Raw genomic sequence first — 13,936 nt, forward strand, 5'->3', positions numbered from 1 at the left:
GCATGGCCTGAACTCCTGCCTGTAGGCTTTCAGCGGCATCTGGTGGGCCACTGTGTGAAAAAGGATGCTGGACTAGATGGGCCTTGGGTCTGATCCAGCAGGGCTGTTCTTAGGTTCTTAATATGACAAGGAATACCAGTTCCTGTAGAGCAACATTGGGAGGGGAAAAGAAATATCTGTGCTGCCATCTCTCAGGGTTAGATAGGGATAAATTACCTCAGCTCATGACTTAATCACAGGATTCCATAAACAACTAAGGTCTTAGGAACTTCATTTCAAATATTTATTAACAAGAAAAACCAACTCATCAGAAAAGATCAGATATTTTATTTTATTTTTAAAATATATTTTACATTTTATATCCCACTCTTACTCCAAGGAGCCCAGAGCGGTGTACTACATACTTGAGTTTCTCCTCACAACAACCCTGTGAAGTAGGTTAGGCTGAGAGAGAAGTGACTGGCCCAGAGTTACCCAGCAAGTCTCATGGCTGAATGGGGATTTGAACTTGGGTCTCCCAGGTCCTAGTCCAGCACTCTAGCCACTACACCATAAAGAACAGATTCAGTAAATAAAAAGAGCTGTCTAAGAAGGTGTAATATAGAAGTGAAACAGGCTACGTGTCATCTGAGGAAGAATTTTGCATAACTCAAAAGCTTACATACTTAAACATAAACACAATGTGAATGTGAGGCATTCATTTTCTGATGGGTTCGCTTCATATGACCGACAAAGACCAAGTGTCTCCCTTGCTGTTCTCTAACCAACAACTTCACATTAAGAGCCTTTCCCCTCATTCTCTTCCATCATTCACTTGCTGGGAACGCAGTCAGAGTTACATACAGACTTAGGAAGCTGCCTTTGCCTAAGTCAGGCTGGTGGTCCAACTTGGCTTGCCACCATGAGCTGTTGTTTTGCTCTTTTTATAATGATAGTTGATGCAATCTTATTATTCACATTATCACACTTCCCCGGTAGAACGGCTGGATTTTATGCCGCACTCCTCCTTGCAGATAAGAAACCTACTATCACTCACCATGTTGCCAGATTGTGGGCAGCTGCTGTCAAGATCCACCAACAACTAACTTCTGGCCTTACTTCTTAGATGCCGCTCCAAAAGGCTTCTTTGTTGGTGTACTCTGTATGACCAAATTCTTACCTGAATGTAGTATTATTGGTTTGTATGTACGTCTGTCTGATCAATGATCGCAATGAATGAATAGGGAGAGGAAGCAAATTATAGCCCAGTTCCGTTCCCTGCATCAATCTTTCTACCCCTGAGCCAGGCCACTACAAGCCAGATCCCTCCAGACTTTCCCAAACCATGAATGGATGAGAGTAAGAAGCAGTTCTTTCCCCAGTTCCCCTCTCTTTCCTTACAAAATATAGCCAGTGACTTTAGCCCAGTCCTGCACAGTGTGTGCCCCATGAAGCCATGTGCAACATACAAGTCCCATTTTGAAGGCTGCCAGGTGCTTGACAGATCTTTTTTTGTACCAGGGATGTGGCCGTAGCTCACTCACAAAGCATCTGCTTTGCATGCAGAAGTTTCTTCTTTCAGTTCCTAGCAGCATCTCCAGGTAGGGCTTGGGAAGTACACAATTTCTGTCTAAAACCATGGAAGGTCCCTGCCAGTCAACCTAGGCAATAAAGACCTAAATGGACCAATGGCTTGATGAGGAATAAGGCAGGTCCTACATTCAGCTCTGTGGAGGTCCTACAATGGGTAGAAAGGAGCATCCTGAAGCTGAACCTCTTTCCACAGCCCAACTTTTCCACATCTTTCCTCTCCTGTCCAGATTCCTTGTTGTTTATTAAGTTGCCCTTGTCCATACCTGTGACACATCAGAGGTAAAGCAGGTATTACACAACTCAAGGTGTGAGCCTGGCTTGAATATCAAGGTGAGAAACTGAAACAAAGGTGGGAGGCAGGAAGAAGGAGATTAAGTGAAAGGCTAAGAATAAAAAGGGGAGGAGGAACTGGAAAAGGGAACAACAGCTCTGGAGGAGATCACAGCATAGAACTGTGTTGCACCTTTGAATGCCAGACTGATACTGAGGAGCTTAAGAGAAGTTCCATCCCTTCCTGGAACTAGTTCAGAGGCGGCCAGATGTAAGGGAGGCCTTGGGCATCCAGGCAGGCACGCCTCCTCTGGTACTGGACCTCAGTGCTGATCCCATATTGCTAGTGGTCCTGCGGTCCCAAAGGCCGTGAAGGAGGTTCTTAAAATGAAGCTCAGAACCTGGATGTGTAGTTACCTGGTCCCTCCCCATGGGAAGTGCAAATGTTAGTTGTCCCTTAGGAATAGCACTCACTGCAAAATCTTGGTTGGTGCAAAAGGCTTGTACAGAGACCAGCTCCTCTCCTTTCCCAGAAGAGGTCTTCTCAAAATCTGGGTATGGTTGGTACCTGATAGGAGGAGCTTCAAGAAGAAGGCTGTTTCTGAACAACTATATGGTTTCTCTCCTAGGTGAATTCTATTTTTTATTTTTTATTTTTTAAAAAACAATATTTATTCCAGAAAGAAACTCTTTCTATACTCTTAGTACTTACATTGTTGCTCTCTTGTGTGGATTCTTTGATGGATAGAAAGGTGGCCTTTCTGCTTGAAACACTTTCCACACTTGGAGCATATATATGGTTTCTCTCCTGTATGGATTCTCTGATGGCAAGTAAAGGCTGAATTGTGCCTGAAGCTCTTTCCACACATTGAGCATGTATATGGTTTCTCTCCTGTATGGATTCTTTGATGGTAAGTAAAGGCTGAAATGTGATTGAAGCTCTTTCCGCACTCTGAGCATGTATATGGTTTCTCTCCTGTATGGATTCTGTGATGGGAAGCAAGCCCATACTTGTGACTGAAGCTCTTTCCACACATTGAGCATGTATATGGTTTCTCTCCCGTGTGGACTTTTTGATGGTACATAAGGGCTTGGCTGTGACTAAAATGCTTTCCACACTCTGAACATGTATATGGTTTCTCTCCGGTGTGGATTCTTTCATGGTAAGAAAGTCCATACTTGCTACTGAAGCTCTTTCCACAGACTGAGCATGTATATGGTTTCTCTCCGGTGTGGATTCTTTGATGAGAAATAAGATTTGAGCTCTGGGTGAAGCTCTTTCCACAGACTGAGCATGTATATGGTTTCTCTCCTGTGTGCACTCGTTGATGGTAAGTAAGGGCTTGGTTGTGACTGAAGCTCTTTCCACACTCTAAGCAGGTAAAAGGTTTCTCTCCTCTATGGGCTCTTTGATGGTAATTAAAGGCTGAATTGTGACTGAAGCTCTTTCCACACTCTGAGCACGTATAAGGTTTCTCTCCTGTATGGACTCTTTGATGGATCGTAAGGCTAAAGGAACGGCTGAAACTCTTCCCACACTCAGAGCATTGATATGGTTTCTCTCCTGTATGAATTATCTGATGTAAACTAAGATGCGATTCATTAGTTAAGATGTTTCCTTGTGGAGGGATCTTAATCCGTTTCTTTCCCCGGGGACATTCTTCTTGGATTGGAACTGAATGAGAATCTTCCCCTTCAGAAGCGACCTTCTCCTTCCTCTGACTTTCTGCTCCAGTTTTCCTTTGCAATGGTGCACCCCCTTTTTTGCTCCCCCTCTGGTCACCTACAAGAACAAAGAGACAAGCTGCATGAGGGAAGTCCGGTTAACTCTGGTGTGGACAGAATCCTAGAAAAGACTTACTCCTGAGACAGATCTAGGCAGGTACCATTAGCCTGTTGCCATATGTCAGTTTTGCTCTTCCCTTAAGCTGGCAGCCACGTGCTCCATAAGATATGGAATTGCATAGGCACTTCCCACACAATGTGGATACAGCCTTGCCATCATTATAAGCTCCCCCTTTCCCCTCAAATATTACTGACCCCTCTCTCTCCCCCATGTGGGTGACAATGAGGCAGAAAGGAGGAGGAATCACGGCGCAATCAGCCTGACCAAGTTTCCCACCACACCGCAAAGCTGCTACCTGCCCCTCTGTCGTCTTCCTGGGAGGCCTCAACACAAGGCTCTTCCCCTTCTTCCAGCCAGGAAGGAAGGAAGGAAGGAAGGAAGGAAGGAAGGAAGGAAGGAAGGAAGGAAGGAAGGAAAGAGCCCGGCTGTGTAAACTGCAAGTCTTCCTTTGGAGACAAGACACAGACAGACGAGAGGCTTTGCCCTTCCAGAAACAGCAAATCTTCCAAGAGACCAAGTCAGCCTGTCCGAATGCTCCACCTCCCCTCAGACAAAAGCAGGGAGGGCAAGTGATCTTCCAACTCCCCGCCACTGGGATGCAGCAGCAGGGGCTGCGTTGGGGGAGGCAGGGGGACTGCCTGGGACTAGGAGGGTCAGCACAGTCGGAGAGAAGGCCAAGAGTGGAGGAGACTGCGAGGAGAAGAGGGTGGCAGCTTTCTGCTATCAACCCGCTGTAGGGGCAGCACTAAGTTGGGGACTGAGGCCTGAAACTGCAGACAGGCCGAGAATGTGCTTCCTTATCCAACTTGTGGGATACCCATCCCTTTGAGACTCCTCCTTTGGAAGGGATTTGCTTTCACCCTCATGGAAAACAGTCTTCTGAGGGGATTAAACTACAGTGTTTATATATATGTGTGTATGGGGTGGGGAAAATAGGTATTAATAAATGTGAATAATGTGTGCAAACTGATTTGTATATCTGATTGGTTTTCATTGCCTGTGGATTCATTTCTGTGTTGGCCTCTGGAGTGTGACCACAATGATCAGCACAATTAGTCCCAAATTGTGCTGATTATTGCCTGCTGAGGTAACAGCACTTAGCATATGCTCAGAGGCACATGTTGCCTAATCTTAATAACCTTCTCAATCATCCTTCACAAACTTTATTGAGATATATAGATATATTTTATTGATTTGGATTTATTATATTTATATAGTTCCAGATAGTTTTCAGCCATTCAGTTCTATCACTATTATTATAGTAAAACATTAGCATACAGTATTTGGATTATTTCTTGATTTTTGATATCTTGTTGAATCCAAACAGGGTTTGCTTTTCTTTTGTCAGGTTCTTCTTAAGCGCTGCTGCAACACTAATCCACAGCTAGTGTTGTTGCCACCAGACTACACAGGTGGTGGATTAGAGCATGGTGGACCTAGCCAAATTGTGTTTCCATAGTTATGATTTTGTAGGGCCGCTATTTTGTATGTCATAGTTGGATTGGTTCTCTCCTCCTTAGAGTGCCTGATAGAAGGATGATCAACTAGGTTGGGGCAGGTTTTTTTGTCTTTTGTTTTTCTCTAGGGTTAGGGTTCAAGATTCTTTTATTGATAGCTTCTGATACCCAGTTAAAGATTTTATATTAATACCACTGTATTTTTCTTATGTCTTGGTTCTGATGGATAAGACCTTGTACGTTAACTCGTTTTGTTGGATTCTCAGAGATGTAACCTTTCTGTTTCTGTATATAACACTAATAAAAGCATCTTTAAAAAACAAAATGATTTTGTAGGGCCGGTACAATATCTCAGACTGGACATCAGATCTCTTGCCCACACATTATAAACATCATGAGCCATTGGATTTACTCACTTTTTGGCATGCCACACCCATAACTATCCCTGTAAACCAAAGGTTTTTTCCATTAGTTGAATGCGTTGAATATCCAAGGAACATGGACCAGCCATTGATGCCCTCCAGCACATCCCCACAGTGCATTGATAGAGAGCAGCAATGGCTGCAATTCCTGCTTTCCACATTCATCAGTCGAGGGAAAGAGGGAGCCTTACCCAGCCAGGCCAGATGCCCAGAAGTCTCCTCCATGACTTCCCTGTGCAGAGCCCTTTGGCCAGGATCCAGCAGAGCCCACTCCTCCTCGGAGAAACACACAACCACCTCCTCAAGGGTCACCATACTCTGAAAGACAAAAACAAAACAAAACACTTTCTCTACCCAGATATTGTGGTGAAAGGATTGGCTGCATGTTCTTCTGCAGGATCCAACGCTTCCTCCACACCTTTCAACATCTTCCTAATGGGAATGTTGGGGGGAAAGGGGAAGAGAAAGGGGATCTTGCAGGCCTAAAGAGAGTGGTTCTTTCAGGCGTAGAGAGAGATGAGGCCTGCTTCCTTCAATGGTGGTTCTCCTACCTGATCAGGTGGCTGCATAGCAACCCTTTCCACTCCACCAACAAGAGGAGAAGGGCTAGGAGGAGTCGCCAGAGTCATTTCATTGCCTGTGAGGGAAACAAGGAAGGCGGAAAAACATTTTATGCTTTTAGGTATATTGTATTCCCGCACCTACAGTGAAATCAATCAGTCAGGCTCTACATCGCGTTTGGGAACAATTGCAGATGCTCTCCTATCCCATTTCAAAGAGCTCTTTTTAAACTAACTGATAAAGTGCTATAGAATACACAGCTGTTAATTTAATGAATGAAATAAATGAATAGGGGAAAGAGATTTGCTTTGGAGTGATAGTCTGAGACCACTAAACACATGAAAGAGACAGGAGAGAAGCATCTTCCACACTCCCAGGCTCAAGGGGAACAAAAAAGCTGTCCACAGATTTAGGAGAGAGGAAGGCTGAGATGAAAGACACCCCATTCCTCTTTACCTAAGGAAATGGTACCTCCATTGCCTTCCGGCACAATCCACCTGAAAAACGGCCTCTGTCTGGTGTCTGATGGAGCCTTCTGTGCCTTTGGAAGATCAGTGGCTGCTTTGGCTAACTTCCTCTGTTCCTGAAGTGGAGGGAAAGGGAGACTGATTAAGAAAGGAATGGATTCATTCATTCATTCATTTTTAGGATATTAAAATAAAATAAAATTTCATGTCCCTATGGCATCTTCAGTACAACATAGGAAGCTGCCATATACTGAGTCAGACCATAGGTCCATCTAGCTCAGTATTATCTACCCAGACTGGCAGTGGCTTCTCCAAGGTTGCAGGGAGCAATACAGTACCAGCGGAGATTCAAACCGGCAACCTTCTGCTTGTTAGTCAAGCATTTCCCCACTACGCCACTTAAGGTGGCATAGGAACATAGGAAGCTGCCATATACTGAGTCAGACCATTGATCTATCTAGCTCAGTATTGTCTTCACAGATTGCCAGCGGCTTCTCCAAGGTTGCAGGCAGGAATCTCTCTCAGCCCTATCTTGGAGATGCCAGGGAGGAAACTTTGAACCTTCTGTGGCCAGACAAAATATCTTAGAGTGGACATCAGGTTTCATGTCCCTATGGCATGAACATCAAAGGCCATCAAATTCCCTCATTTTTTGAGTTCAGATATAGCTGAACCCATCACAGTCCCTGAAAAACAAAGGTTTTTTGCTTTTATGAATACAATTCAACCACATTATTTCTATTTAAAGAGACTGAAAGATTTAAAAAACAGCACTATTGGAACACCCAACTCTGTGTGTCCCACTCATTCTATACCCCTTGGAAGTACCTGTATCAAATGCTCTCACCTGCTGCTTTTCCTGCTTCCTGCCCTCTGCCTGGCTCAGGAGGAAACCTTCTGCCAGGGCCACTGCCTGGGAACTGGTCTCCGCTCCACATTCTCTGACCCAGCTCTCTATCTCCAGCGGGAGAACAGCCAGGAATTGTTCCAGGATCACCAGGTCCAGGATCTGAGCCTTGGTGTGCCTTTCTGGCTTTAGCCACTGACGGAAAAGGTGGTGGATTCGGCTGCAGACCTCTCGAGGTCCAGCAGCCTCCTGATAGCAGAACTGCCTAAATCTCCATTGCTGGATGTCTGAGCTGGTGGTGTCCTCACACAACATCTTCTGCACAGCTTGTCCCCAGAATTCCCTGTCACTTCCAGACCAGATGTCTGGAGGACCCTTTTCTGCTCCCTTCCCTAATTCATTACTTGCTGGGCTTTGCAAATCCATTTTCTCTTTGACTTCAAACGAAATTCACAACACAGCCAGAAGGTCCAATGGTGAATTTCACACAGCCAAGAAGTCTTTGTCGCCAAGGAAGTTTTGTTTTCTCCAAACAAGTGCAAAATTCACCTACAAAAACTTTGCTTCTCCTTGAGGAAAAGAAAACAAATCCTTTGAATCAGAGAGAACTCCTGATAAGAACACACACTTTACAACCTCCCTCACAAAACATTTCCTCCCTCCATTTCATTAATATAAACAAAACCACACAAAAAAGCAAGTTGGAGGAAGAGTACTATACAGTTGAAAAATTCACACAGTTTAGTACTGGATTCATCAAATTCATCAACCCAGAGGCCAAGTGCTACCTCTTGCTCTTCCCATAACTTCACAATCCAAAGCCTTTTCATGCAATCTTCCTTTCTGGTACCTTGCTGCAATGGAGCTTACTCCTTCCTACATCTTGTGCCTCTGTCCTGCTGAGTGCACCTGTGATGCGAATGGCCAGGGATGGCATCCACTGCCTTCTTCCCATTTCCTCATCCACAGGCTGTCCCTTCTCTTTCCATACAATTGCAAGGCAAAGAGAAAGCAGCTGCACTATGTGTGTGTGTGTGTCTGGGTTTCAGGGGGCCCTCTGTCTCAAGACCAGGCCAGCACCAACTCAGCTGCTAGGCTCAAATCAGAGGGTGGCAGGTACTAAACTCCTAGCAATGCCCCTGGAGAAAATGAGCATGTTGGCGGGGTCCATAATAGAACATCAGCAAGATTCCGCATTAAATTTTCCCCAGTGAAATTTCCCCACCAGCCCTGCAAGAAAAATCCCTCTAGCCAGGAAGTACCCCAGTGTTGCTCCATCTTTGGCAGAATGTGGCAGGTAAAGCGGGACAGCCCCTCGAAAGAGGCTCGATCATCTGAGGGGTCTCTAGAATGGCTTCCTGCCCCATTCCTCCACGCTCCGCCTCCGCACCCCCTCAATGACTTTCTCACCTGCAGCATCAGCATCAGTTTCCTCCAGAACGCGCTGGAGAGTGTTGGACTCAAGGTGCAGGCAAAGGAACGTAGGTAAAGCTGGTAAAGGGATGTGGCCAGCGGGACGGATGCTTGAAAAGACCGGCGAGAGGAAGGAAAAGAGCGCCAGGATAGATCCACTATCCAATGAGCTCCTGTTTTTGCAAAAATCGCCCGGAGCAAATGTCTCCCCGCTGCTCTTTCGTCTGCAGTTTTTGCAGAGCGAAGAGGAAAGTCAGATCGCCTCCCTTTTTGCTTCCGGAGCAGATTCGCTTTAAGGGTTAAAGAGAGGGAGAGTCTAGATTCCTAGAGTGCGGCCTGATCAATGCCTGTGTGGGAGGTTTCTGCTATATATACGCGTCTTTCTGTTGGGAAAAGTCCCAGCCCGCCCAATAGACACACACATTTTCCTTTCATCAAGGGATTGGGTGGTTGTAAAAACGCACTGGAAGGCAAGATGCAAGGTGGTGGGAGGGATGCCCAGAAAAGGGACGGGGCAAAACGGCAGGAGGCGGCTGCTAAGTGGGAAATTGCTGGGGGCTGCAAGAAGCCCCAGTGACTGGGGAAAGGCTGTAGCAAAGCTGAAGATTTGCATGCAGACTAGGAGTGCGCACGAATCAAAATCTGTGGTTTTATTTGAGGTCAGTCGAACCACAGACACACACATCCGCCCCAGAGGGGCACCTAGGTAATTTTGGAGCCTTTGGAGACACCCCCCACCCCTAAGTTAAGCATCATCCCCCTACACACACACACACACACACCATGACACACGCAGTATTTTTAACACGTGGGTTCTTCTTGAGGGCACAAACAGCAACTGAACTCACAAGAATGTAGGGATATAAAACAGGTATATTTATGCCAATATGCATTAGCAGAAACATTTTAACACACAACATATTACCGTTCCAAATATTTCTTTCCTCACTCTAAAGCCTCCAGTGCAGGTCACGATCACACTTGGCTGCTAGGCTGGCAGTGTGGCACATGGACCACACCATCCAGGACAGACTAAAGAGGATTTGGGGGCCCTCAGGACGTGTGGAAACTATCTCAGTGCTAAGTGTACAGAAAGAGCTTCATTCAGAGGATACATCTTATTTTTCACTATATTAAAAAAAAAAAAAATCTCACAGAGGAGAAACCACATATAAGCATAGGAAGCAGAGCTTCAGGAAGAAAGCAGTCAGGAACCACCTACACCCAGCGACTGAGGGAGACCTCTTTTAGGAAGGAGGAGGAGGCAAGGGGCGTAACTATCATAGGGCAAGGGGAGACAGTTGTCTGGGGGCCCACTGCCTTGGGGGGCCCTCCAGAGGCAAGTCACATGACTGACTCCCCCAGCCACTCACCCGCCCGGGCTTCCTTCAGTTGTATTCATCCTCCGAAATTGATGTGGGTGTTAAGACCTGGATCTACCAGAACCGCATCTCTTTCTCTAGTACCATTAGATGACTTGCATCTTCCACAATTTACAAAACCTTTTAAAACATAATTTAGGATGAAGTTCTATTGTGGCACATAGCTGTGTTATATTACTATGCTTTTTGTTACCACTATTCAGCCTCATCTAAGATTTCTTTACTTCAGGAGCTGAGCTTCAGTGGGGGGGTGGATTTTAAAATCTTGTCTCTGGGCCCACTCCAACCTTGCTATGCCCCTGGGAGGAGCTGTTCTCTGCACAAGCTTTTGGCACCAGGCATGACTTTGCAATGAACACACCTCTTGAGTGGCAACTGGAGCTTGCTCTTCCCATTAGAGAGACCACATACCCCCACCCACCTGCTAGACAGCTGGCCTCACTTAAGGACACCCCCCACCCCCGTGCCTGTCTGAATATCCAAGGCACTCACTGGTGCAACTGGGGACATTTTAACGTCTTCAGAGTCAGCTGTAGCCTTTGGCTTCAATCCTCTGATCTTCCCCCTTTCCAGCTCCAGTCTTTTATTTAGCCCTGTTCTTCCTGCCCACTATCTTATCTCTAGCTTCTGACTGTGATCTTCAAGCCAGGCCCATCCCAAGCTGTGTGCTGCCTGCTCTTTGGTCCATAAGGATGGGCAAAGCTTTAATGAAGATCAAGGAAGATCCGCACAGCAGAGAAAAGAGGTTTAAAAAGCTTGAATTGTGGAAAGAGATTCAGCCTCAGGACTGGAGACTCTTTTCAAGCTCTTGCAGAACCTGCACAGTGCTGAATGGAGAAAGCTGCCTTACACAAGTCAGAGCAAGACTGCTCAATTTTGGCCATCCTGCAGAAGTTGGCCTACAACTCCATAATCTGGCTATTGGCCACTGTCGCTGAGGATTATGGGAGTTGTAGTCCAAAAACAGCTGGGGGACCTAAGCTGAGCAGGCCTGAGTCCGAGTGTTGCTCCATTGAGTTCAGTACTGTCTGTGTTGACTGGCAGAGACTGCACAGGGTTTCAGGCGTGCCTTTCTCTTTCCCACTCCGAACTTCAAATGCTGCCAGGTAATGAAACTGGCATCATAGGAACATAGGAAGCTGCCATATACTGAGTCAGACCATTGATCTATCTAGCTCAGTACTGTCTTCACAGACTGGCAGCGGCTTCTCTAAGGTTGTAGGCAGGAATCTCTCTCAGCCCTATCTTGGAGAAGCCAGGGAGGGAACTTGGAACTAGATGCTCTTCCCAGATCATCAAATCCCAGATCAAATCAAATCATCTTTATTATGGTCTTAGACCAGCTTAAAGTATGAGGCATAACATAGTGTGCAAGCTATAAAAGGCATAAAAGGCTTAAGATGGCTTAAAAACATGACAATGTTATTAAAGGGCATAGAAAGCGTATTCTCAAAAACCTGAGCTCCTGGGAACCCAGTGACTCAAAATTCCAGGGTCTTGGTAGAGACTATAAGAATGTAAAAACTACAAAACTGTAAGAACGTTTGATGAGACGTGTACAGGAGCTGGTGAGTGAGTGCATGAGCTTGTGTGGGTGACCCTAGTAACCAGACACAGAAGGTTCAGAGGGGAAGGGATTTAAAAGAAAGGGAGTTGAAGCAGAGAGAGAGGGAGAGTTGGATTGAGTTGAGTGTGAGTAGGAGGTGTTTTGGGCTGAGGGTAGAAAGATCGGCTAGTGTGTTCTGAACAGGAAAGATTGTTCAGGGAGGTTGTGTGGAACTTGAAGAGTGAATGTGTGGAGGCTGGAGAACCAGCAGTGCTCTGGGCAGCTCCTAATAACAGACAAGAAGGTCTGGAGGAATTCACTAAGTTCACAAACCCAAGTTATCCCACCTCCCCTTGTGTCAGGGACGGAGCCACCATTGGGCAAAAGGGTTCAAAGAACTCAGGCCACCAATGGGGAAAGGCCGTGGCTCGGACTCCATAGGAGCCTGGAGCGAACTCCCCCCCCCCCCACACACACCCTGGCCGCCGAGAGCCCGGGCAAACTCTTTACTGGTTATTTCAGTCAGCTCCAACTGCCCAGTAGAACGTATTTCCCTTCCTCTCCCTCTCTGGAGGAAGAGAAAAGGGAAGACGTCCCGTTAGGCAGCCGACCCTGCCTGAAATGAAGAGCTGAGAGCTCGTTCCGGCTCTCTCGGCAGCCCAGGCCACGCCCCCTTGTCATGTGTGAGGGGGCGTGGCCTGGGCTGCTGAGAGCCGGAACGGGCTCTCAGCTCTTCATTTCAGGCAGGGTCGGCTGCCTAACGGGACGTCTTCCCTTTTCTCTTCCTCCAGAGAGGGAGCGGAAGGGAAATACGTTTTATTGGGCCGTCGGAGCTGCCTGAAATATCTGGCAAAGAGCTCACCCGGGCGGCATGGGAGGGGGGAATTGGCTCCGGGCTCCTATGGAGCCTGAGCCACACCCCATGACGTACGGTGAGGGGGCCGCCGCTCGGATGGCTCCGCGCCTACCTTGTGTTCCATTTTATCCAGAACAGCTGATGTACCTAGGAAGTTCGAAAAGAAGCTTGGTGTGCCCTGCTTTGCAGAGCTCTTTATTCTAATCTGTAAATAATAAACTGATTCTTGTTTCCATTCTATACACCTCAAGTTTTGTTTCATTTTATATCCTGAACTCATACACCTATCCTGCGCTCGCGCGGCCTTGCAGCCAAAGGTGATGTGAGTACCGAGATCAGGGTAACAAGAGTTTATATGGTGGCAGCGAGGGAAGGTTAAAAAAACACACACGGAATGAATTGTTATTTATTTATTTGTTAGATTTATATACCGCCCTTCCAAAATGGTTCAGGGCGGTTTCCCAGAACCTGGAGACTAAACTGTCAAAGATCAATGTTAAAAGTTGAGAGAATTTCCCCTGGAGGGTTGGTGGCTACGTTCCCTCTAAACCAAGCGCTTGTCCACCTCCTCACTTCAATTCTCCTGGCTGCAGTTAATTTTCACTGCCTGGCACAGCCACCATGTGTGTGCCCCAGAGGCTCAAGACAATCCCAACAGCAACGTGGCTGGCAGAGTCTTGGATTTGAGTCCCAAATTTGACTCCATTCCCTCCCTGATGATGCCTCTCAGAAGCCCAGGAAGGGAGGCAGAGGAAGGGTGGGTCCAGCTGGGAGTGGGGGGAGAGAAGCAAGAAGTTGATAGGCAGGAAGAGTCTGGTGAGTTCCCTCTGGATCCCTTCCCAGTCAGCTCCTGGTAGCATAGGAAAGAGGCAAGTGCATCATGCTACTATGGGGGAGAGAGGGAGGGAAGGAGGGGGAGAAAGCAGTAGCTGGCCGTGGCTGATGGCTAGAAGATTTGGTGGCCACTTGTAGTGGAGGCCAATGATTGTGTACTTTGGCCACTTTGGATCCTGGCGAGGGAGGGAGGGAACAGATTAGGAAATGGGAGGCCTGCAGTGAGAGATGAGGACAAAAAGAAATAAAACCCTCCCAGTACCAACTGGGAGATGTCCTACTAACTCAGCAAAGAGGCATCTTTTAAAGTGGTGGATTTCTTATATTGAGCATTATAGAGAGCAATTGTCCCTATCCAATTCCAGCACAGAATCTTTCCAGTGGCTGTTGCTGGCGACTACCTTGTGTGTGTGTTTTTAGAATGTGCGGTCTTTGGGGAGAAGGGATCATCTTTCTTTCTTTT

General features: G+C 46.7%; 1 protein-coding gene across 3 annotated transcripts; it reads right to left on the bottom strand.

Annotated features, from left to right (window-relative positions):
* Positions 1–307: 307 nt before the first annotated feature.
* Positions 308–9,120, bottom strand: LOC128347719 (zinc finger protein 586-like). Of its 3 annotated transcripts, none has more exons than XM_053302738.1 (6): positions 8,853–9,120; positions 7,443–8,011; positions 6,600–6,711; positions 6,119–6,204; positions 5,759–5,885; positions 308–3,625 (listed from the first exon to the last, which is right to left on the bottom strand). In XM_053302738.1, the coding sequence occupies exons 2-6, from the start codon at positions 7,866–7,868 to the stop codon at positions 2,544–2,546; spliced, it is 1,833 nt and encodes a 610-aa protein (XP_053158713.1). In that variant the 5' UTR covers positions 7,869–8,011; positions 8,853–9,120; the 3' UTR covers positions 308–2,543. The 3 variants fall into 3 exon arrangements, with proteins under 3 accessions (XP_053158713.1, XP_053158711.1, XP_053158714.1); XM_053302736.1 differs by having other exon boundaries at positions 6,585–6,711; XM_053302739.1 differs by lacking the exon at positions 7,443–8,011 and having other exon boundaries at positions 6,585–6,711.
* Positions 9,121–13,936: the final 4,816 nt, after the last annotated feature.

The sequence above is a fragment of the Hemicordylus capensis genome, chromosome 2 (genome assembly GCF_027244095.1).
Source record: "Hemicordylus capensis ecotype Gifberg chromosome 2, rHemCap1.1.pri, whole genome shotgun sequence".
In the NCBI taxonomy this organism is placed as follows: domain Eukaryota; kingdom Metazoa; phylum Chordata; class Lepidosauria; order Squamata; family Cordylidae; genus Hemicordylus; species Hemicordylus capensis.